This window comes from Hydra vulgaris, chromosome 10, assembly GCF_038396675.1.
Source record: "Hydra vulgaris chromosome 10, alternate assembly HydraT2T_AEP".
In the NCBI taxonomy this organism is placed as follows: Eukaryota; Metazoa; Cnidaria; class Hydrozoa; order Anthoathecata; family Hydridae; genus Hydra; species Hydra vulgaris.
Window position 1 is genome coordinate 20076355 of NC_088929.1, and position 26560 is coordinate 20102914.

At 25.4% G+C, this 26560-nt stretch overlaps 1 protein-coding gene across 1 annotated transcript; it reads left to right on the forward strand.

Annotated features, from left to right (window-relative positions):
* The first annotated feature begins 1374 nt into the window (after positions 1–1374).
* Positions 1375–24962, forward strand: LOC100205636 (DNA replication licensing factor mcm7-B). The gene is made up of 18 exons (XM_065807451.1): positions 1375–1565; positions 4131–4207; positions 4550–4609; positions 6573–6677; positions 7277–7410; positions 12302–12544; positions 12629–12887; positions 14905–14986; positions 15536–15667; positions 15952–16035; positions 16107–16193; positions 21219–21343; positions 21537–21718; positions 23736–23819; positions 23905–24073; positions 24159–24265; positions 24390–24458; positions 24628–24962. The coding sequence occupies exons 1-18, from the start codon at positions 1538–1540 to the stop codon at positions 24758–24760; spliced, it is 2160 nt and encodes a 719-aa protein (XP_065663523.1). The 5' UTR covers positions 1375–1537; the 3' UTR covers positions 24761–24962.
* The last annotated feature ends 1598 nt before the right edge of the window (positions 24963–26560 follow it).

Here is a 26560-nt window from a genome sequence, read left to right on the forward strand (position 1 = left end):
TTGTGGTGGACTTTGACTAGCATTCCATTAGATCTGCTAGGTTTCAAGTCATTCATGTGGCCTTGAAAAGTAAGATTAGAATCAGTTTTAATCCCAAGATATTTAATAGAGTCTAAAGAATAAATTTTTTGTCCGCTTAGTCTGAAATTTAAGTGCTTTTTAATTGGTGCCAGATTGAATTTAAAGATGATCAGCTCTGTTTTGTTAGAATTGAGAAAAAGTTTGTCAGAACGAAGTCTCTGAACAAGATTTCCAAGATTATGATTGACATATTTGTTGATTTTTTTAAGTGATTTTCAACCAGTAGCATGTTAATATCAACAGCAAAATGGTAAGCAGTTGCAAATTTAAAATAAGCGTTTTAGTCATTAATAAAAAGAAGTGGCCCTAAAACTGAACCTTGTGGGACGCCATTTAAGCAATTCTTTTAATCAGATTTTGTGCCATTAATGGAAGCAAACAGTGCCTTGTTTTGGAGATATGAAGTAAACCATAAAGATAATTTACTTCATATCACCAAATTTTATTAATATTGATGAAATTTTTAATGCCTTTCTATGCATTTTTTATGTTGTTCATGTTGTTATTAAAATAAGTTATGTAGTATGATTTTTTAATACTTTTTAATAAGTTGCTAATTTTATTTCTACAGAGCTTAAATTTTGTGAAAAGTTCATTTTTAGTATTAATATTAAATTTCGCAAATTTTTTATAGAGTTTGTTTTTTTCCTGATATAGATTTAAATAAGCCTTGAGAGATCCAGGGTTTAGATTTAAGTTTGATTTGATATCATTATGATATCAAATTCCTGACTTAGTTTCTATAGGTCAAATAAATGAAATAAATGTCTTAGGTTTTATGGCAATAATCCACTCGGGCTCGCCCCGAAGAGATCTCACAGAGGGAGTGACGTATCTGTCCTTTGCCGAATTTTACGTTTCTGTCTTTTGTCTAGAAATTTATTTTTTACCGACTAAAGTCTTGAAAAAAAAAAAAAATAATACATAAAGAAAAAAAAATAAGGTCCTCGTTGGCTAACATTTGCCGACTGCCAAACATAGATTCAATTTTTCCGAATCTAGTGTCCAGTTTGCCGACTAATAAATTTCGTTGGGGGCTAGACAACCCCCTCCTCCCTAAACCTCGGGACGCCCATGGGTCCACTTTTATACTATTGTTTAACAGAAATTTATTAGAAGCTCTATTATTGTTTTTAATAGCTCCATTTAAGCAACCAAATCCAGCACAAGAATTAACTATGATTTATAACATTTAGATATTCGGTTAAGTAACTATGATTTATAACATTCAGTTATTCGGTGCAAACAACCGCGATTTATTTTGTAAATTATTTTGTAAATTGCCGGATAAATAGCAAATTTTGGCTTCAAAAAATTCGCCGATGTCATTCTTATTATTTTGAAATCAATACGCTTGCGCCATTAAACTTTACTTTCCCGCCATTTCATCTAAGTTAAAAGTTGCCTTTGTAGATAGGTTTAAGTCAGTATATTTTAATATTGTTAAATCAATACGATGCCAAAAGATTACAGTGAAGAAAAAGGTTTGATTAAATTATATTTTGATTATTAAATAGAATTAATAATCACGAGACAACAATTTAAATACTTAAACTGTAAATAATTAAACTGTAAATTTTAGTGTACTACTAATAGTAATTTTAATGAAATTGTATAGGTCATTAATAGAACCTCAGTATACGAAGAAAGAAGGACACTGTTAGAATTTTAGAGGCTAGTGGAAAAAATATTTGACTAATTTATCATGCAGTTTTATTTTTGTTTCTTTCTGATCTTAATATTAAGTTTAACTAATTAAATTAACTTATCATTTGATTGCTACATATTTTTGGTAAGTGCTCTATTCAACTATTCTACAAAGATATGATGTTTATGTTACAAATTTTGGATACAAATACATCATTTTGTCAATGCTTTTTTTTATTGAAATGCACATTACTAGGTATTAAAAAATTATATTGAAAATAAGTGAAAGTATGTTTAAATGGTTATCAAGAGCACTAGAAAGTAAAATGTCTCCAACACCCTTTGACATATTTAAAATTTATATTTCTTTAAGAAATGTATTTTTTAAAATTTGCTGTTTTTTTTAGTGGTTTTAATATTTATATTTCTTTAAGAGCTATAAATTTTTAAATTAGCTGCTTTTTTACAGAAATTTTTGTTTTTTTAATATATTCTATCAAGGCATATACCATCACACATCAGAGTAAATTAGGTTTAGTGGTTAGAAGCTAGTTCTGCTTCATGATTACACATTAGTATCAATAATTTTAATGACATTGCAAGTAAAAGTTTTTAAGGTTTTAAAATTTTAATGTAAGGATTTCTTTCAATTATTTTAACTTGATTGTTCTTCTATAAAATGAAAAACCTTCAACTTTTCAAGTCTTCTGTCAACCATTTCACTGCTCTATTCTTCTATTCTGCTCTATTTACAGCTCTATTCTTTTTTTATTCTCTCTAACTCTATTCTTTTTTTCTAGTAACTCCCAACTTAATAGTGGTTGCTTGCAGTCTTGTTGTGAGTGAGTCAGAATTAAAAAAAAAACTCACCTGAAAAATATCACCTCACATTACCTGTGAAAATACTGTGTCAGACACCCGCAGGGCAACCAGGGTTTTTTTTCCCAGGGGAAAACTTGAAGCTAAAAAATTAAAATCACAGACTACTATAATAAAAAAAATAATAACTGTTTATATAAAAATAAATTATCAAAGATTATTTTTATATTTATTATTAATATAAATATAAATTTAGGTAATTCAATTTACTAAAAATACTTATTTTATAACAAAATTTTGACATGCATTATTGTTAACGATTTTTATTAGGTTAATTTTGTTTGATAAAGTTAGACAAAAATTTAATATACTAGTGAAAAACAATGACACATGAGTTATTTATACAGGGTTCCCACTCCTAAAAAACCTAAATATCCTTAAAAAAGGTAAAATTTGACTGCTCTCCTTAATTTCTCATTTTGGTTTCAAATATGCAACTTATTTTTCACTATCACATCAAGTTGTAAAGATATTTGGGTTCAAATTTTTTTTTTTAGTATTTGGGGTAAAGTAAAAAAAAATCGTCAAAAGAAGCATATTTTCATAGAGATTTTAAAAAAACATAAATTGTTGACCTGTGTTATACTTATTAATAAAGAAGAAAATATATAGTTCTTCGATGTTGTGTGATAAGTGATTATAATAATGTGATATAATAAAGTGATATAATAATAAAATTATATAAATCTATTTTATATCCAATTTTAAATCCATTTTAAATCCAATTATATATTAAAAAGTGATATAATAATAAAATTATAATAATGTGATATAATAAAGTGAAAAATGATTATAATAATAATAAAGAAAAATAAGATTCTGTTATTAATTTAATTGTTTTCTCCTTAATTCTCCTTACTTTTTCTTTCAAAGAATTGTTATTTGCGACCAAATCTCCTTAAATATTAGGAAAATATCTCCTTAAATCTCCTTAAAATCCTTACTTTTAGCCTCAGTTTTAATAGTGGGAACCTTGTTATAACAAAGTGTTATTAATGATTCTTGTGCCTATTCACATTATTCAAAATGCCACTAATTCATTTAAAAAATAATACCATAGCAATTTGACAATGTTTTAAAAAACAGTGTGTCTAATTTTATTCAAGTTTTTTTTTTTTTTACATTCAGTAAAAATATATAATGCACCGTAGTCTGTTCATTTTTAAACATAGTTTATAGTTTATGCACTTTTTTAAACATAGTTTACATTAAATGCTTTTTTAAAGGTTTCTTTTAAATAATCACAAGGAATGAAATCTTCATAGTTTAAAATATATTTTTATTAATAAACACTCTTGTAAGTAACATACTGCCAGGATGTATCATTTTTAGGATGTAGCAATGTTTATACAACCCTAAGAAGTTGCTCACTAAGATGTCTCATCTGCTTCAGATAATTTAAAAAGCTTTTAATCAATGCTTTATTAATATTTATTTTAGTATGATGTCATCAGTAATGTTTTATGTTGTCCTTAGTTGGCAGTATGATATGTATATATACACTTTGCTTCACTTTTATATAGATCATGTTCGTAGGTTTTTATCTGAGCACTGTGTTAATGGTCCAGATGGAAAAGACTTTAAATATGGAAATGCATTGGTATATTTATTTAATAAGATTTATATATTAAATTAATTCATACATTATCTTAATATCTTGTTATAACAAATTTATTTGATTTAGTAAATACCAAAATCTTTTTAAATAATAATTTAAATTATTTTTATAATTTAATTAAGATATTTTGATTATAATAGTTATTTAAAAAAATAAAAAAGAATTCAGTACTTATAAACATCAACTTAAATAATCAAAATATGTACACAACAATTTTAAGTTATGATTCACAATATGTACACAACAATTTTAAGTTATGATTCAGCATTTAGCTGCACATTTATGAAAGAAAAGAAACTAACTTATTTTTTATTTTATTTTTAGGTAAAAATTGCTCATAGGGAACTCACCAGCCTTTGTATTGAACTAGATGATGTCCAAGATGTAAATACATATTATATTATTATGAATGTTTCATTCTCTATATATTCAATATAGTTATAGAGATATAAATGCTGTATATTGGCTTTTTTTTTACCAATGTTTGTTTTTATTTTGTTTTTATTTTATTGTAATGATTGATTTTTTAAGCTTGAAGCAAACATCATAAAAGCATAATTTAATTCTGATAAAAAGTATATGATTTAATTTAGATTTTAAAAATATATAATTTAATTTTGATTTAAAAAATATATTTACTTTTTATAAAAGTGTCGCTTCATTTTATGAAAAAATTATAAAAGAGAAATTTAGAAATAATTTATTCTAAACTTAATTTATTTTGTTTTAGTTAGGTTTTTTTCTTCGTTAAGTATTCATTTCTTTTTTAGTTAATTTTTTCAGTAGTTGTCTCCCGTCAAGTTAAATTTTTTTTTCTTATTTCGCTTTTTTGTTCTCAGAACATCTATAAAGTCGTAGCCGTGTTATTGCGACTAAATATTATACGCGTGGTCAGATACAGAGTGCAATCACACCCGCTTCCTGACCAAGCCTGCACTATATTTCAGCCCTTAATGCACAGTTCAAAAAAAAGGCCAACGAAAAAGAAATACTTATATTTATTTCAAGTGTAAAATTAAACAATGAAAAACTTGGTAGCAGTTTTTATAACAGTTTTTATAAATCTATTTCAATATAGTAGATTTACAAAAAATACATTTTTAAGAGGTGTTTTTAGAAAAATTTAAAAAAGAAAAGAATAAAGGTTAATAAATTCTTTAATTTTAATGTAATCTTAAAGTTTGCAATCCTTTCATTTTTCATAACGGGTGATTTAGAAGTTATCGGACGAATCTGAATTTAATTATTTGAGCATAATAATTTGTTTTTGTGTTTTTATGCATAGGCATAAACGTTCTATAAAATAAAAACTTTATTATTTGAAACACAATTATTTAAAATGAGGTTAAATGCAGCTGAAAAAAAATCTTTTCGAAAGCGACTCAAAATGTTTTTTATAAATAAACTTAATATATAAAAAAAAGAAATAGTAAATCATTTTGAAAAGGAAGGATTTGCTTGAAGTACAATATAAGATAACCTAAAAAGACTTAAAACTGTTCAATCCTTTTCTGATAGTGAGATATCTGACTGTGAGTTATTGTTTCACACATCCAAGGCTGTAGCAATTAATTCATAAATCTATATTGATGAATGTTTAGTAAAACAACTTCTTCCATTCATTCATGGAGACTAACTATTTATTTTGGTCAGCTAGTTCTCGTTATTTTAAAGATTCTCTAAATTGAATGAACCAATATGTCTATTACATTGATAAATCCCCAAACGTGCCTCAAGTTTTCACGACCAACTGAAAACGTTTGGGGACTTTGGCATAGAAGTTTTACAAGTTTTACAAAGAGATCGGCAAGTTTCAACAGAGCAAGTTTTAATTGATTGAACTAAATTAAAACTACAAGAAATCGATTTAAATTTTTTGCAGTCACCTATGAAATGTGTCATAGCAAAATTGAGATCAATTGCAGATGATGGTGATTTTTCATTTAAAAAATAACTTATTTTTGTTAAAAGATTAATACTTTAAAAAAAAGAAGTACAATAGTTTTTTTTTCATTTGTAAATAAGTTATTGATGTTTTTATTTTGTCCGATAACTTATGCATCACCTGTTATTATTTTGTTTAATATATAATTAAAAGATAGGTTTCTTGCATACATAACTATTCTTTATGTTAGAAATTGATTCAAAAATTGTGTGATTGATGAAAAAAGAATTATTATTTGTCAATCAACTGCTTCCATTTTAATATAAATAGTTAAATATATATTTTTCTTTATCTTAAATAATAAAATAAAAATGAGGTTTACAATGCTGTTCCACAGAGAAACAAGCTTAACTATTAAAGCTTTCAGAAAATCAAATTAAACTTTTAATCTATTTTTTGCAGATGAATCCTGAATTGGCTGAAAATATTGCTAACAATACTCGAAGATATTCACAACTTTTTTCTGATGTAGTATTTGAAATGCTTCCCGATTATAAAGAAAGAGAAGTTAGTATTCATGTTTTTTTTTTTCTAATTATTTAGTTTATTTTTAATATCTGATTTTTACAAATATTTTTTCTTAACTGTATAATTAGTTAATTTTATAAACTGTATAACTCAAAAATTAAAATAAAAAATTTGATATAAATCATTAACTTTAAAAACCTTTCCTCTCTTTGTAAACATTTTAACTCTTGATGGTATATAAACTTTTAAATTTACAGGGCCACTGAAAATTGTTTAATAACATTACACTTATTCAGTAATTGCTTATGATGATTAAAAGGCGAATATGAATTTTAGTTGGTTGTATAAAAGTTGCCATTGTTTGTAGTATAATCTAGTTAGCGTAATATGCTGCTGTTGTATGTACTACATTCCTGTTGGCTACTAATAATACACCGCTATTCTATGTAATATATTATTATTCTGAAGCAATTTTTTAAATTAAAGCTATAGATAATAAAAAAATCAAATTAAACTGCTTGAAAATATAAAAATTTTTTGAATAAGAATCAGATTAACATAGTTGATGGTAAAAAGATTTTAACTGTTCACTGATTACATATAAGTAACAATAAAAAAAATCTTTTCCTATCTCTTAGGTTGAAAACAAAGATGTCCTCGATGTTTTTATTGAACATAGATTAATGATGGAGCGCCAGCTACATCCACCTCAACCTGGTGGATTACAAGAAGACATAAGGAAAATGTATCCTCCTGAGCTCTTAAGAAGATAGTAAGTAATACTGGAGACATCTTTAGTAAATATTATTATCATTATTATTATTGATAGATAATTTTTTTTTTTTTTTTATAACACACACACACACAGGGGTCCAAATAAGTGTCAGACATTGCAACCCCTCAGACCATTTTTGAGACCTGCTAGAGGAGGGCAACAAATCATTGTTCATTTTTTCAGTATAAATGAGCAATCATTGGTGCCCCCCTCAAACAAGTCTCAAGAATGGTCTGAGGGGCAGCAATTCCAACATCTATTTTGACCTCTGTATATTTATATATATATATATATATATATATATATATATATATATATATATATATATATATATATATATATATATATATATATATATATATATATACACACACATATATATACACACACACACACACACATATATATATATATATATATATATATATATATATATATATATATATATATATATATATATGTACATACATATATATACACATATATATATGTACATACATATATATACACATATATATATATGTACATACATATATATGTATGTTTGTATATACATATGTATATACATATATATATATGTATGTTTGTAATATACATATATAATATATATATATATATATACACACACATATATATATATATATATGTACATACATATATATACACATATATATATGTACATACATATATATGTATGTTTGTATATACATATGTATATACATATATGTAATATACATATATAACATATATGTATATATGTAATATACATATAATATATATATATATATATATATATATATATATATATATATATATATATATATATATATATATATATATATATATATATATATATATATATATATATATATATTAGTAAAAACACTTATCTAATTTTTGATTACTTCAACACTGTGTTTCACCATCTGTAGGTTCATCAGGAAGAATGTCTAAACATAAAAAAATTTTCAAATTATAGAAAAATTATTTCACAGGAAGTTGGGAATTGTTATAATTAATTATGTAATAACTGTAGTATTTTGCAACCAGGAAGTTGCATCAACTACATTAGATAATTAAAAAATCACGAAAAGAATTCTTTAGAATTAGGATAAATTTGGACTGGTCATTTGTTTTTATAATTTTTTAAAAGGAACTTATTTTCATGTCTGCATTTAGAAATTAATTCTGATTTTTTATTCAGTAAATTTTCTTGATCTAAATGAGTAATAATTTCAAATTTTTTTTGTAAACATAGTATACATTTTTTGGAAATGTTGTTATAGGCAGGCGCAGTTTTTAGGATAGACCAGTTTAATTTAAAATTAATATTTTTTTCTTTTAGTTGCCAAATATATTTAGACAGCATAGTCTCTTTTGAGTATTTTTTATGTTTAAAAGATTGTTTGTGATTGGCATAATGTTTTTTCCATTTGCCCTCGGTTAAGCCGATATGTTTATCAGGGTTGTTTTGTGTGGAAGCAATGCATTTGTAAATAATGTTTTTTGATAAGCATTTGCCATTCATAGGGCAGTCAGGTTTTTGCTTGCAGTTACAATTTTCAGTATTTTTTTCTTTGAGAAATTCATTTTTATTAATCAATGCAAAATTATGGCCTTTTATAATTCTTTCAATATTTTTTGTACAGCTATAGCTTACTTTAATAGTTAAAAATTTTGTGCAATTTATTAGAGGGAGGGAAATGTTTGTCAACTAATTTTAAAAACGCTTTTCCAACCTTTGTTGAAACATTTTTGCTGTACGGTGGGTTAAACCAAATTATATTTCTATTTCTATTTCGCATTTTTGCAATTTTTGTTTCAAATTTAAGCTGAAAATTTTTAAATCCGCTTTTTTTAAGAGCATCTTCATACACGCGTTTGGAAGAGTTGAAAAAATTTTCATTAAAGGAGTTTTTGTTTTCATTAAAGGAGTCTATTATTAATTGAAATAGGAATTTGTTTTAAGATTTGAGGGGGATGATTCGAATTTATATTAATATACGATAATTTATCATAAGGTTTTTTATAAGGCCTATAAGAATTTTCTGAGAGGTTAAATTGACATCAAGAAAATTCACAATTTTTAAATTAATGTTTATCTCAATTTGGAAGCCAATGTTTTTGAAAATTTCTATAATATTTTTTCTGACTTTGTCAAGTTGAGGCCCTGATTTTTTTTGCATTATTACTAAGCCATCATCGCGGTACAAGCCTAATTGGTTAAAATGAACTATTTTAGCTAGGAAATTTAAAATATATAAGCCTACAAATTCGCACATTTCTACTCCGTTGTAACTTCCCATTGTTATATATATATATATATATATATATATATATATATATATATATATATATATATATATTTATTAACCCTCAGAATTAGGAATAATGAGGTAATTTATTGCCTGTTCAAACTGTTAAAGGTCGGCAAAAAAAATTTTACACTAAGCGTTTACCATGAAACATAAAAATGAAGTCAGCAAACACTTTAATGGCAGCACCGTTAAATCCCGACCCTTATTGTGAGGGTTGATATATTTATTTATTTTTATTACTTATTTCAATTTTCATCGTATATTTTTCTATGAAATGTTCATATATCATAAGATATTGTTGGCTTAGCATAGGAACAGCCTAAATAGTCATATAGACTAATCCAAAGTATTGTCTGTTATTTTTTTCACAAATAATCATAAAGACTAATCCAAAGTAGTGCCCAACATTTTTGCGTACCAAAGTACTACTCAAACGCTGAGTTGGCGGTGGCAAGATTTTAACTCGTATTGTGCAACAGTCTGGTTTTAACTTTTTTTTTTAAAAACAGAGTTTTGTTTGTTGAGTATGCATTTAAAAGTGTGATTAACAGCATTGTCTACACTTGGACATATTGTTTGATCTTTTCTGATATCAAATCTATATAGAGTATCTTTTACCATTTTTTGACTGCAACTAAGTTGTGTTGTCCTACCTATTACCAAAGTTTTAATTCAAATTTTTCCGCATAAAAATATTGAATATTTATTCGCAAATAGTTATTTTGGTGTCGAGTGGTTGCTCCTATTTTCACATAAATAAATTTTTAATAAGAAAAAAAACTTTTTCTTAATTTTGAACTGAACTCACCTATTTAAATCAATTCAAAAATGCTCTAACTAAATTTAATTAAATTGAGTCAAAATTATTTTTTAAAAAATTGCTAATTAAACAAAAACAACTTAGTAGCTCAAGTTTAATTTTTAAAATAAGAAAATTCTGTGTTCATCAAATATCAATCGAAAAAACTGTCAATTGTATATATTCAATATCTACATTAAAGTATAATAAAACATTTAATACTATAATAATGGTTAATTTACTTTTTATTTTTTTTATAAAGCATATTAAAAAAATTACTATATTTAAAAATCAAAAATATTATAATGACATTTTTAATCATTGTAATTTTTTAACTTTAAAAAAATATTATATAATATAATAACTTCATAGCACTTGAAATTTTTTAATTAAATTTTAAATTAACAAAAAATTTGGTTATTTCACAATTGTGGTTTAATGCTTTTTCTTTTTTTTTATAATCTAATATTTTCGTAAATAAACATAAACGATATCAAAAGATAATTTAAATATTCCAAAAGATGAAAGCCTTAGCTTTACATGAAATTACCGAATGCGTACATAAATTGTCATTTGTAACGTAAGATGTGAACATAGTAATGCTTCTTAACAAGGCCTGATGTAGTATATATTTATTTGTACATATTTGTTTATTTTTACATGCTGACATTTGAAAATTAAGGTCGGCAGTTGTATATTGTAGTTGACTAAAGTATGTCCTTTTTACATTGGCATAGCTGAATGCTGACTTGGATATCAAAAGCTGTATATATTAAAAAATATAAAAGTACATTTAGATTGACATTCTGGTGTCATACTGGTTTAGGGAGTGGTAAGGTTTCAGTACACACATCAACTGAATAAGGGAGTTTTCCCAATTAAAAAAAATACCTATAAATTCTAGTTAACACACAATTACACACATATTTATATTGCTATCAGCACCTGCCTTTTTTATTAATTTACCAATTTTCCAACTGATGGCATTTTAATATTTTTATCTTGCATGATGATAATAGTTTAGTTTATAATAAATAAACTAAACTTTATGCATTAGTTAAAATTTTTTTTAAGTATTGTTTATTTTTACTTTGTTTACAGGCAAATTTTTTTATTCTTTAAGATCATGTTTATAAGCTTTAATTTAACAGCTGAATGTACTTTTATTACCATATTATTGTTTTTAAAATGATTTTATTTTGTGTTGTTCTATTGTTATCATTAAAAGTAAACTATTTAAGCATTGTTATCTATACATGTTCAAGTATAGCCTTCTATATGATTGTTGTTTAGATATCTAAGTTACTAATTATTTAATTAAGAATTTTAAGTAAACTGCTTATCTTAGTATAATTTTCTTTTTTTAAAGTTTTTTTTTCATAATAAAAAAAACTGAAAAATGTCTATTATTAACTGAATTTTTCTAATGTCTTTTAAAATAATGGTTTGGTTCTGATTTGGATCCAAGTATTTGTTTACCAGCATTGACTCAATTTAAAGTTGTATGGTTTTAAATTTTCAAAATTTTAATAATTTGTTAATTCATTGGTATCAGCCTTTTTTGATCCATCAGTATCGGAATCAGCCACAAATGTGCTATCTGTACATCACTAATGTACATATACTTCATATATATATATATATATATATATATATATATATATATATATATATATATATATATATATATATATATATATATATATATATATATATATATATATATATATATTCACTATCTTTATAATTCCAATATCTTTTTTTTTAAAAGTGAAATCCAGTTTAAACACAGCAGCCAACAAAAAGCAGAATCTGTAAGAAATATAAAAGCTGAACGAATCGGAAAGTTATCAGTAGTGCGTGGTATTGTTACAAGGTGTACTGAAGTAAAACCTGTAATGTCAGTTGCTACTTACACATGTGATCGATGTGGAGCTGAAGCTTACCAATGTATAAATTCACCAACGTTCATGCCATTAATTAATTGTGAAAGCCATGACTGTAAGACTAATAGGTGGTTACTATTTAATATTTTTTAAAATTCTTTTTAAGTCTTATTTTTAAAATCAATATTTTTTTAATAAAAATACTTTTATAGATCTGGCGGTCAACTCTATCTACAAACTCGCGGTTCAAAATTTATTAAATATCAAGAGCTAAAAATTCAAGAACACAGTGACCAGGTCCCTGTTGGTAATATACCAAGAACAATGACTATTGTAGCACATGGAGATAATACACGTTTAGTTGTACCTGGGGATCATGTTCAAATTACAGGAGTTTTGTTACCCATGATTAAACAAGGATTCGCGGCAAGTGTGCATGGTCTGAACACAGAAACTATATTTGAGGCTCATGTAAGTAGAGTTTTTATTGGGTTACTTAATCTCTAAAAGTTTCACCTACATATTTCACATATCAGTATTTTTAGTTTTTTTTAAGAGCAATTGTCTGTAAAAATCAGACAATTTTAAAAAAGTATATTAAATTTGACCATTCTGTTCTTTTTTATATAATTGGTTTGTATATTAGACAAAGCAACAAATGCAAAATAATTTGTTTTAAATTTTTGTCATTCAGCTTAGGTATTTTCTTAAAAAATCAAAAGAATTTGAGTCAATTTTGCCTATTTTGCTCTAAATCTCAGTAATAATAACTGGGTTATTATTTGTTTAAATATATGTTTTGTAAAAGTATTTATAATAGCCAGCCACAAGTTTTACCAGTGAAAGTTAAAATTAAAGTTGTCAAAAAGTACAAATATTGTTAAATAGTATGAACCAACTATTGAAAACAATATGGCCACATTTATTTTTTTACATCAGACAATAACTGGGTTTGCTAAAAGGAAATGTCTGACATCCAATGCCCAATGGATCCAATGTCCTTGAAAAGTACATTTGTATCAAAAATATCCTGAAATCCTGTAATTTAATTTTTAACAGCAAAAGAAAATTTTTTATAATTTATTTATTTAAAAGGTTTTTTATTTTTATTATATTGTTGTATTTACTTAAAATTTCTTAAAATCTTTTATATTTATTAGTATTTTATTTTAAAAAGATTGACTACAGACGCTTAATTTAACTTAAAAGTAGTTTATTTAATTCAAAGCATAAATATAGATATTTATATTTTTATTACAAAGTATACAAATATTTTTTTGCTCTTTGTCTTGCATGAAACGTCATTGGCGACATGCTACTGATAGTCATTATTAGGGGTTTTAGTATTTACATCAACTGAGGTTTGCATTTCACCAGGTACTATCTAGATATGTATGCAAAACTAAATACAAAAAAAGAATTTTGTTTTTAGTAAGAATTTCAACATTAGTGTATTTAATGTGCCTTTATTTTTTATTTATTATATGAATGTAAATTTTTTATCTAACTAAACTATTGTTTATGTTTTTGTCAATTTTATTTATTTACTTATTGCTTATAATTTACATAAATAATTTTGTTTAGTTCCATTTAAACAATATGGTTTAAGCAAATAAAAAAATCCAAAAAAATATAACATTTTTAATAAAATTAGATTTTTAATAAATTAATGCACTTAATTTAAATACTTTCACTAAATTGACCTTTACTTTTCTTTTAAAGTCAATTTAAAGTTGATTTAAAGTTTTCTAACTTAGATCAATTTCAAAAATGTATTAGTTGATTTTGATCACAGCGGAAGAGCATTTCCACAGAGCACAGCAGAAGAGCATTTAGCTAGGAAATTTGCACCTCATTTCTTACTAATGTTGTTTATTGGATTAGAGCTGGCATCAAACCCTGGACCTCTTGGTTCTGAGCCAGAACTCTAACCACTGTGCCATGGCTGCACATAAATCAACTTAGTTGACAGTCTATTTTAAAGTTGTGACAACACTAATGTTTATATAATATTTTATTATTCAATAAATTTATAAGTTTTGATAATATTAATTTAATTTTAATAAGATATAAATTTCCTTGAATTTAATTTTCATCCCACGACCTTTTAAGACCTCAAAAACTGCCAAATAATAAATGAAAAGCTTTGCTTATAGAAATGTTGGATTTGATCAAATTTTTCCTAATGCTAGAATTGTAAATTGCTATATAAATGCAATTTTTTGTGATTGCTTTAAAAATATTTTTTGAAGCTTTTATCTTTTAATTAGGTATCAATATAAAAACACATGTGGTTCATTTTGATCAAGATAACCTGCAACTAATAATTAGGGGGGTAGACTCAACAGTAAAAAACAGTAATCTTAAAATAAGCATTGAGAAATCTTGGTGTTTTGATCAACAAGCTAATGAAAACTGTTTTATCAGAGCCTGTTTTGGTTTTGCTTATAAAGTAATCAAATGTTATGATTCTTTTTCTAATTTATAGAAAATTATCAAGATGAATAAATCTGAAGAAGAAATAAACGATCGAGAACTCTCAGAAGAAGAAGTTTTATCTCTTTCAGAAGGTTTGACAGTCTTTTTTAGTAGTATTTTTTTGAATTTGAAAATTATGAAATTGATTTGATTAAATGGATTTAAAATGATACTTGCAAAACATAGCATCATAAAAAGTGGGCAATCAAATATAGACATTTTAAGTTAGTTTTAAAACTTGTTGTTTTGAATTTGTTCTACTTGCTTATTCAACATATTATAAAAAACTACAGCTTTGTTTTTTTAATGTAAATATTCTGTTATTTTTTTAACCATAACTATCAAAGTTTTTTCTTTTTTTTTTTTACAAAAAATATAATGTGTAAATAAATTTATTATGGCTTTTTATGTTTTATTAATCATCATCATCTATAAAATTAAAATATAATAAATATATATATAATTATAAAAAATATATATAAAATATAATTATTTGAAGTTTTCTTTAAATGGAAGTTAATTGTAAACAATTATTTCTTACTTTATTACTTTTTATTACAATTTATTACTTTAATCTTCTAATGGAAATTTATTTTAAGTAGAAGATTAAATATTTATTAATTCATTGATTAAAAATTTAGAAGCTGACTTTTATGAAAAACTCTCCTCTTCAATTGCTCCAGAGATCTATGGTCACGACGATATCAAAAAAGCTTTATTGCTTTTACTTGTTGGAGGAGTTGACAAAAATCCTAATGGAATGAAAATTAGAGGTATATCTCAACAAAGGATTTAATTCATTTTAAATTTCTTTTACAATAGTATCATTGTCTTTTGTTTTTATTTATAGTTTTTGAATGCCAATGATGAATATTACTTTAGAAGCCGTTAACAAATTGTTATAAAGGCTAATGATCTTTAAGTTTTCAACCTGACTGGCAATTTTTACGCTATGAATTTCTTACTAAATAAGTTAATAGTTTCAATTAAAAACAAAATATAAAATTTAAATATTGAAATAAATAAGTTTTTATTTTATACAAGCTTATTATATTAGGCAGTATCAACATGCTTCTTATGGGTGATCCTGGTGTTGCAAAATCACAACTACTTGGTTATATTGATAGACTAGCACCACGAAGTAATACTTTTTACAACATTCTTGATTTGTATCCACTTAAATTATACATATTTAATGAATACTATCTTAAGGTCAATACACTACTGGGCGTGGATCTTCAGGTGTTGGACTTACTGCGGCTGTTACAAAAGATACCTTGACTGGCGAAATGACTTTAGGTAAAATCTCTATAAAAATAAATGTACACAAAGATAATAGTGAAAATTTTAAATATCTGAGTTATTGGAAAAAAAATCATTTTTTATTTTTAAATTTATATATATGCACACACAACCCTTGAAATTACCTAGCTGCGTTTCTATGTTTTATGGTATTCTCTTTGTGTCAAATTTTTTTTGCTAACCTGATGCTGACCTCTAACAGTTTAAGGTCGGTAATTTATTGTCAACCTCATTTTTCTAAATTCCAAGGGTTGTATATATATACATATCAATGTGTATATATATGTATGTATATATATATGTGTGTGTGTGTATATATATGTATGTATGTATGTGTGTATGTGGGCAATTCCACAGTGGAAAATGAGAAAGTAATGAAACTTTATTTTCTTTTTCGTCAACTTTTAACAAATGAAAATTGATGTAGACACATGAAAGTTTATTTAAAATATACCTTTAGTACTAAAGTTAGTTAATCTTAGTCATTTGTATGCATCTGAAAGTTACGTTTTTTCTCATTGTCGCATGATTAAAAAATTATCATTGTAAAATGTTGTTTTAACCATGAATTTATTTGCATAATCGGAATTAATTTAGCATGAAAATAGAGCTAACATGTCCAAATTGTTGTTGGTCAGATTTTATAATTTATAAAATATACATATTTCAAGAAAATAACGAAAGAAGTTTTGCAATTTTCATGTAATTTAAGTTAACAAAAACATGATAAAGTTTTGTTATTTCTAAAATTTAGTTGAAAAACTTTTTTAATAATATATGCGAAAAATATTAAATGTTCTTATATTGGTTGACATATAAATATAGATAAATTAATAAAAGTAAGAATTATATAAATATTTTTATTTTGGTATTTCAAAAAAATTTTTTTTTGCTATTCTCCTAGTATAAAACAAATCAGTTAAAATCTTTTTTATTTTTGTTTTAGTAAAACAAATTGTTTGTAAATGCAATTAATAGGGGTCATTCATAAAGCATGTCACCCATATTTGTCAATTCTTAACACCTTGGCTCCTGTCACAAACTATCACATTTACCTGAACCTTCCTCCTATACTGTGACAGCAGTTTTTATGTCAATAATATTTTAAAAGATTTAAATGTAAATACTTTGCAGTATTTTAAAATTTCAATCTAATGAAAGTAAGGCAATAAGCATAGGCGTAAGAAGTGTAAGTAAAAACTTCGACAAGCCAAAGATTTTCTTATTTAAATGACTCAAATAAGTATTAACACGTTCGCTGCCAATTACGAGTATACTCGTAGTGCTTATTTTTTGTCAGTTTTATTCAGAATAAAAAATACTATAGAATTAATTTTGATTAAAAATATTTTATTTCTTGAAATCTTGATATCTAGCCTTGGCAATGAGAATGAAAGCCTTGCCAAAAATTAATCATTGCAGACTTTATGGCTCGGCAAAGAAATAAAGCATAAATTAATTTAATTCTCGGCGTGTTCTAATACTAAAATAATTTTTTAAAGTTGCTCTTGCTGAAAAACTGTTTGGGTTCTATAACTTTCATAAATGTTATAAAAAATCACTCAGGAAGAGTGCCACCAGTTATTTAATAAAGTGTTAATAAAGTTCTAATATTTAGAACTTTATTAACACTTTAAAGCAACTTTAAAAATAATTTTTTAAAGTTGCTGAAAAACAATTTTAAATAATTTAAAGCAATTTTAAGTAGATTTATAGGTAGTTTTTCGTAATCTAAATTTTTGGACTTAAGTAAACTATAAAAAACTCGGAAATTACTATTTTATTTATGTCATAATTGACATGCAAGAAACTTTCGATTTAAAAAATGATTCTAAATCACTATATTGATGTGGTAAATTTGCATCCAGAAGTTTGGATTCTATAACTTTCATAAATGTTATGAAAAATCACTCAGGAAGAGTGCCACCAGTTATTTAAAATTTGCTTTTTTAATTAAATGAATGAGTTCAATACTTTTGGAATTCTTTTGTTACGCAACTCTAACTCTTAACAATAGATATAAAATATCCATGATAATAATTGCTCAGTAACGTAAGTGATGTAAATATTTAGTATCAAAAAAACTAGTTTATTTTTCCTAGCCGGTCACCTCTGAAAATTTTTTATATATTTTTTAAATTAATATAGAATTCTCAACATTTGTGAAAGTTTCTAATGCAAACCGCTTTACTGATTCGCAGAAATCTGACCTATAAGTTAAAGCAATTTTTTTACTTTGTTTGTCGTGTAATATAAATTAAGTGTCATTTTCAGTAATAAGTTAGACCACTTTTAGCCAGACTCAAAACTTTTTAGCTTTTTTTATTCTTTAGACTAATGCCTTTCACACAAAATAGCTAAAAGTTTAATTTACAATTTAAATGGCAAATATTTGATGAAGTTGCTGGGCGTGTAATGCAAATATTACCAGGAAAGTTTCCAATATTACCAGGAAAGTTACCATAATACCAATTACCAGGAAGTTACCAAATTATTTGACAAAAAATATGTAAATGACAACTTTCAAAGAATGTTACTTTTCAATACACTATTATTTGTCAGCTTCAATATGTCAGCAAAAAAAAATCAAAGTGTTTTTAATCAAATTAATTATTTAATCAAAAAAAAAAAAGAAGAGAAGAAAAAAAGCGTTTTTGTGTGTGTCGTTTTTAACTGCAGTTCTTGTTTAAGTTTGTTGCTTCACGCAACGTTTTACACCATATCTGGTGAAATTTTTATAATATTAAATCTGTAAGTTTTAAAATTATAAATATTAAAACTTACAGATTTAATATTATTAAAAATTCATCAGATAATATTATAAATGTATTACTTTTTAAATTACACTAATAAGCAGACAGTTTAAAGAAATCTGTCTATCAAATATAAGATTTACCTCAATCAACACTATCAAATATATATATATATATATATATATATATATATATATATATATATATATATATATATATATATATATATATACACAATTAAATATTCTCTGAGTCATTTACATTGAATATATTCTTTTGCATAGAATATAATTGGTTACAAAATACAATGATAAAGTTATTGTAAATTATAAACAAAAGTAGACTAAAAACTATTTGAAACTTTGGCTAAACTAGAAAGATACTTGCCTTTGTTTTTGATATACATAAGCAGTTTTTCAGTGATGCTATATAGTTTAAGCATAACATACTTTTTAAAATTAATTGCACAAGAAACTAGGAATACATTTTGCAAATGTTGTATGTATTGCATAACATGTTATAATTTTTGTGCAATGTGTACCGCTGTTTAATGCTTAGTATAGATCTAAGTTGCAGTTTTTACTTTTATTGTATCACTTTAATTTCATGTTTAGCACATCAATTTTAAGAATGTTTGAATGAATCTTTGTAACTAGTTCTTTGAGTAATTTTTATGGATAAATCATTTGTTTGCCCAATTTACCAATTTAAAAAAAACAAAACAAACCATAAGCCCTAAAAATCACACGTAAAGAAACAGTCTAGCATAGTACACAGTAAGGATGTGATCAGATCAAACTCGGTACTTCTTGATCACAAAGCTCTATAGTTACACCACAATTGCTTCTTCACAAGTTTCACGTTTCATTCTTCAAGAATTTTGGTAATAAAAAAATATTTTTTTGGGGTTGTTTTTAAGTTTTTAAACAATGTATTTATGATTTTTTTTTTTTCATGACTGCCATGACTTAGTATTTACTTTCTTCAATGTGTTTGCCATCAAAATGTAAGAAGCCAGTTTTGTGACATTAGCTTGCATATTTTAGCAGCTTTATCTGGGGATACTCCAATGGATGTCACTAATTTAGTTGCAATTTTAATTTAGTTGGTTTGGTTGTATTTTCTGGTTGATAGTGGATAAGTAATTTTATCTTCTTCATATTTGCCAACTGTAGATTTGTAGACACTAGATCATAGAAAGTAGATTTTGATGTTGAAGCTGGCTCAGCAATTTAATTTTACCTGTTGGTACCCTACTTTACCTTTCTTTTCTTTTGTTGTACAGATTGGTTGTAACAATAAGTTGATTTGGAATATCAATTTGACCACTTTTCAAATTTGTTGTCTTTTAACACTGTATCAAGCTTTGTTAATATTACTGGTTTGAACAAAAAAAAACTTTTATTTGTTTTTAAAAATATGGTGTTGTAAGTTCTTTGAAAATTTCTGTTGTACTCTTTTTTTACCCCTTAATTTATGCTCCAAGAAATTTTGTTATCTAATTATTTGTAATCAGTGTGGTGTTCTGTATTTTTCTTGCTGGTTCTAAATTTGTATTTCTAATTGACAGTAGTAACCAAATCTGATTTTTATTCAGATATTTTTTTTATCATTGATTATTATTCTTTTGCACATACTATTCTATTTTTATCATTGATTATATTATTCTTTTGCAACATACTTTTTTTGTTTGTAAGAAGCTAACTTTTTATTATAATTTTTTATTTAAAAGGAAATTTTATATATAATTATAAAATAGTTGGGAAGTAATTGAGATATATTCTATTCAAGATATTTTATAGAGATGTGTTTTGTTTTTGATAGTTCTTATAACATGTAGTTTGTTATTTTAACAAATTGTTAGTTCAAACAGACTACATGTCTGTGTAAAGCATTAATGTTTTCTGTGTTTTTTAATAAATAGGATAAAGTTGAAGGCCTAGCTTTTGTACTAATTAAGCCTAGCATTTCTTATAAAGATGTTTTTTTATAGATTTACCAATTAGTATACTATTAAAACTGCACAGAAAATAACTTGTTTGACAACAAATTAAAAAATCATTAAAAAGTTGTACACAAACAGATAATCATTTTTTTTTTTATAGTTATTCTTAGCTTTGGTTTTTCTTCTCAAAAAGATTTCCTGAACAAAAAATATATTTTTAATAACTATTTTAATCAAGTGTTTTCTTTTATAGTTACAAAATATAAAATTCAATGTAAAATGCAAAATTTAACAAAATACATCTGTTTTATTTTTATATATAAGAGGGTGGAGCCTTAGTGTTAGCTGATCAAGGTGTTTGTTGTATTGATGAATTTGATAAAATGGAAGATGGAGATCGCTCTGCTATTCATGAAGTCATGGAACAACAAACTGTCTCAATTGCAAAAGTATGTCATATATATGTTGCAAAAGTATGTCATATATATGTTGCAAAAGTATGTCATATATATGTTGCAAAAGTATGTCATATATATATGTTGCAAAAGTATGTTATATATATGTTTCAAATAGACATCAATGACTTATTTTGTTTTATTAGTTGTATGAAAAATTGCAATAGATTTTTTTTCAAATGTATAGGCAGGTATTATCACAACATTAAATGCACGTGTATCCATCCTTGCCGCTGCCAATCCTGCATTTGGTCGATATAACCCTAAGAAAACTGCAGAACAAAATATTCAATTACCTGCTGCTTTGTTATCTCGATTTGATTTGCTTTGGTTGATCCAAGATAAACCAAATAGAGAAAATGATTTGCTGTAAGTTGTCTATCAATTTACTTGAGTGATATATAAAATATTCCTTATCTTCAACTTTATCAGTGATAAAGATAATAAATTTAATTGCTCAATGCAAAAATTTAGTTATACTTTAACTTTGATTTAGTCTGCTCAATCTACAATTTTACAGATGATCACATTGAGATATTAAAATTTAAAAAAATAATAATTTTTAATAAAAAATGAAAAAGCTCATTTCTTCAAGGTTTTTTAAAATTATTATTTTTTTTTTAAATGTTTTTGGTATAACATGATATTTTTAATATTTTTATACCCAATAAGCACAAGACAAGATTAACACATCTAAAAACATAGTAAAATGTATTAACATTGTTTTTTAATGTGTTAATCAAGTCTTGTGCTTACTGGGTATAACATTTGTTTCTTTTAAGATTACAAGCAAATATAAAAAAAATTTTGATGTCTTATTAAACCACCAAAATATGCTCTATATTAATGAAATGACATTTGATTTTAAAAATTAAGTTATATAATCATTGAACTCAAGAACAATAAACACAGTAACACCCATGCAACATTCATTGTTTATGAGTTTAATGATTATATAAGCTATTTGTGTATTTGTTTTTTATAACATATATTTGTGTTTTAGCAAATTTTTTATTTGTTAATTATTGTGACTTAATTACATTAGGTTTGTACATAAGGTTTGTATTTTTGTATTGACTCTTCTGACAATTTTTCAGCATTTTTAATTATTTTTCTGTATAAATCAGTTTTATCTTATTAAAATAATTTTTAATTAAAAGTTATGCTTAAAAGTTCTCAATTACAAAGTAAGATTGAAAGAAAATTGACTATTAAGCAATTATTTGATATCTTTTGACTAAATATCAAGAAGTTGTGATAAATCAAGACTGTGAGGCTATTTTTTAATTTGTCTTTAACAAATTAAAAAAAATGCCCCCATTAGATGTTTAGAAGGAATACAAATGTCAAAAAAATAACTCCCAGAAATAAGAGAAAGTTAAGTTAGTGGAAGAAAATAAATTAGCTACACATTCCACAATTACCAGCAAATTAAATGAGGTGATATTTTGTTATAATCAATGTTTAACAAAGTTTTCATAGATTATCAGCAAATTAAATGAGGTGATATTTTGCAATAATGTTCAACAAAGTTTTCATAGATTAGGCGTTAAAAGGAAAAACCCAAAATTAACTAATGCTCAGATAGAAAAAAAGGCTGGAATAAGCAAAGAAATCTATAGTTTAGCTGTTGATGAATGGAAACTAGCGATTTTTTATAATGCAAGGACAACTTTTTTCTTTGTATTTTGCGATAATGTTTATTATTTTAAGTATGCATCAGTGATGAATCTACCATAAAAATCATGATTAAAAATATGTCAAAGGGGCAATAAATTTTTTTTCATAAAAATTTCTTTAAAGTTTGTGACCCAGATAATCAAGCATCTTTATAGCATATAAAAGCGTCGTTAAAATACGTCTTTATCTCAATTGAAAGTGTAATTTCTAATAACAAAAGAAACATGCTTATGCAAGATAGAGCCGCCATGTCACGCTGAAAATTAATTAAAATATTTTTGGCCTTTCAAAAAGGCGCTTAAATTTTTTAATTTTAAATTACAGTTTTAAATTTGCTAGTGAGTTCCTCAGATTCAAACATCATATAAAAGACATGGAAGTTATATATAAAATATTTCATAGAAAAAATCACTGAAAAGCCCCGTGTAATTGAAAAGGTTATTTAGAACCTTAATGCACAATAATAAATAAATGACTTGCTGCATTTATTGTAAAAATATAATTAATAACAAGAATAAAGGGATGATATTGAGACTTAATGTTAATAAACATTCTTATTTTGAGTATTTTATTAATAATCATAAATTATATAAATTTATTTTTTATATCTGTATTTTAAAAAGACAAAGGATTTAGGCTAATAATTAGATCAAGGACTGTAGAGTTGTCTGCGTTTGTTTTATGAAAATAATTTTTTTTTGTATAGCTTAGCTCAACACATTACTTACGTGCATCAAAACTCTGTTCATCCTCCTGCTCAGTATACTCCATTAGATATGAATTTAATGAGGTATGTGAAAATAATCATATAGAAGAGATTTGTTATTACAGAACTTTTAGATTTTGTTTAATATTTTATTAACATTCTTTTAAAGACGTTACATAGCCTTGTGTAAAGAGAAACAACCTACAGTTCCCCAAGAACTCACTGATTACATAGTGAGTGCTTATGTTGAAATGCGAAAAGAAGCAAGACACAATCGTGATATGACTTTTACGTCAGCTAGGACATTGCTTGCCGTTTTACGTATCGGAACAGCATTAGTATGTTATACGTTAAAAGATTTTATAAAGTTTTTTGTATTTGAAGTTTTAACATCTGCTTTATTGTTGTTAAACAATTTTTCAGGCTCGTCTTCGATTGGCGGATACCGTAGAAAAAGAAGACATTGACGAAGCTATGCGACTTATGGAAATGTCAAAGGCTTCTTTATCTGATGATGAAGCACCTCAAAAGTAAATTTATTTGTTTTGAATAGTTTCCATATCTTTTTAATTTATAAATGTTGGTTTGAAATTCTATTTGATTTTGATTTGAAGTAGTTAAAATAATTAACTGTGTTTTAAATGGTTCTATTAGAAAGCCTCGCGCAGTTGACGCTATTTATGGATTAATTCGTGAGATTGCCGGACTAGATAGTTATGTCAAGTGAGTATTTGTTTTAACATTGTTAGGTATTTAAATTGTGAATACTTGATGCAGCTGTTTGACTGACGTAACAACGTTGGTTATTTAACTGGTTAAGACGCATATTAAGTTTACGTTTATATGCTAAATGTTCGTTTTCCTTTCATAATGGAAATTTTTTATATTATAGAGTTGATCAAGCTAAACAACGTTGTTTAACGAAAGGTTTTACTCCAGACCAATTTGAAGCTTGTCTACGAGACTACGAAAACTTAAATATATGGCTGCTCAACAAAGCGCGAACTCGTATTACTTTTGTCTGAGTTGAAGTTTTAACGAAATTGACTGTTTTATAGCGTAATAAGAAAGTACACTCTGGAAAACCACACGTTTCCGTAAGAAGTAGTAAAATCAACTTATCCTTGGTAATAAAAAAACAGGGTTGAAATCGAATTTACCGATGCAAACTTGTGTTTATAATTACATTGTAAAAACTTTAAAGATGAAATGAAAGTTATAGACAAATTTGCTGAAGCGTCGTTGATTCGCATTTTTAAATTTATTTGTTTCGATGTTAAATAAGAATTTTTTCGTTTAAGAAGTTGAAAATTTGAAAAATTCTGTCAATTTAATGACTAAAAAATTACTTATAATAAGTTTAAAAACGGGGTAAGCAGTTTCTTCCTAAAGTATCTTTTTTTTGTTCGCTAGGTTTATAATTACTTTCATTCCATCCGCGCATTTTCCTTCATAACAGCTTGTTGAGTACTACTGCAAAACTATTTAATATCATTTGAACATGCTATTTTATTTAATGGTAGTGTGTTATTCAGTGTATATATATGTATATTATAGGTAGCAATTTTAACAATAAAATATGTAAATAAACTTCTATTAATTGGATTTTAGTATTTGTTAACTAGGAGCCTATTTGGCAATCTTACAGAACGCGTTTAATTTATAATTTGGGAAATCAGACGAGAAAACTTGGATTAAAAAATCATGTAGAAAAATATTTTATAAACATTTCTAATGATATATGGGTATTATACTGCTATTGTAAAAAGTTAAATGAAAATCTATGAATAAAAAGAAATTTAATTTATTTGTTTCTCGAAAACATCTTTTTAAAATAAAATCTAATTTAAAATAAATTTAAATGTTTTTATAATGCTAGAAAATAAACAATAAAACCCCTTTAAGGCTACGCAATTTTTCATTGTTTTCTTATAACATCAAAGTAAAACGGCAGGAACGTATTTGTTCCGGGGCCGGAACTTTTGTCTGAAATTTCATCCCAATATTTCTAAGTAAAGAATTGACGAAAATTTATATAAATTCGTTAAAATAAAACATTAATGTTTAAAAAATTATAATTTTAAATAAATTTTTTATTAACGTAATTTAAAAGAAATTTTTGACTAATGCGTTAAGCTTAACGGATAGATGAGAATACGGCCCCCGGTAAATTGTAAAATGCATTTGCGCAATAACCGAAGTTTTCTCGTCAGACTTCCCAAAGTCAACGGTAAAAATAAAGTCAGACGAAATATCGTCTATCTAAATAAGAAAGCATTTTGAGTTTTGAAACCAAAGTTACGAATGATAAGTAAGATTATTAAAAATAATGATAAGTTAAAAAGCGTATTGAGGTTAGATGCTTATGTTGCGATGATGACTGATACAATTTCTTTAACCCCATCCCCCTCCAGCCTGGTTGCATCTTTATTCAATTTTGAGAACCTGTACACAGGTACCCTGAAGGTGACCTAAGACCTTATATCATATCCCATGTAATTTTTCTTTTGATTTTGAAAGTCCATTTGCTCATTCCAAAACTATCAAAAGTTTAATCATTTTTTGGTAGCTTTTTGAGAAAACTAATTCATAAGACTTGTTTTTACTAGTGATTAATGCCCCTCTGACTCACTCTAAGACCCCTGCGAGTGGATCAAGTTGTTGTATACAATATGTTTGGTTGTTTGACCTATTGGATTGACTCTTTGAGGATCGTATTTAGAAATAACTTCTGATAACAACTTGGACTTTCTAGTTTTTTCATCAATAGAGGGGTTATACCGCCAAAACTAAAGTTTTGTGAGCACAAGTGTACTTGAAATCTT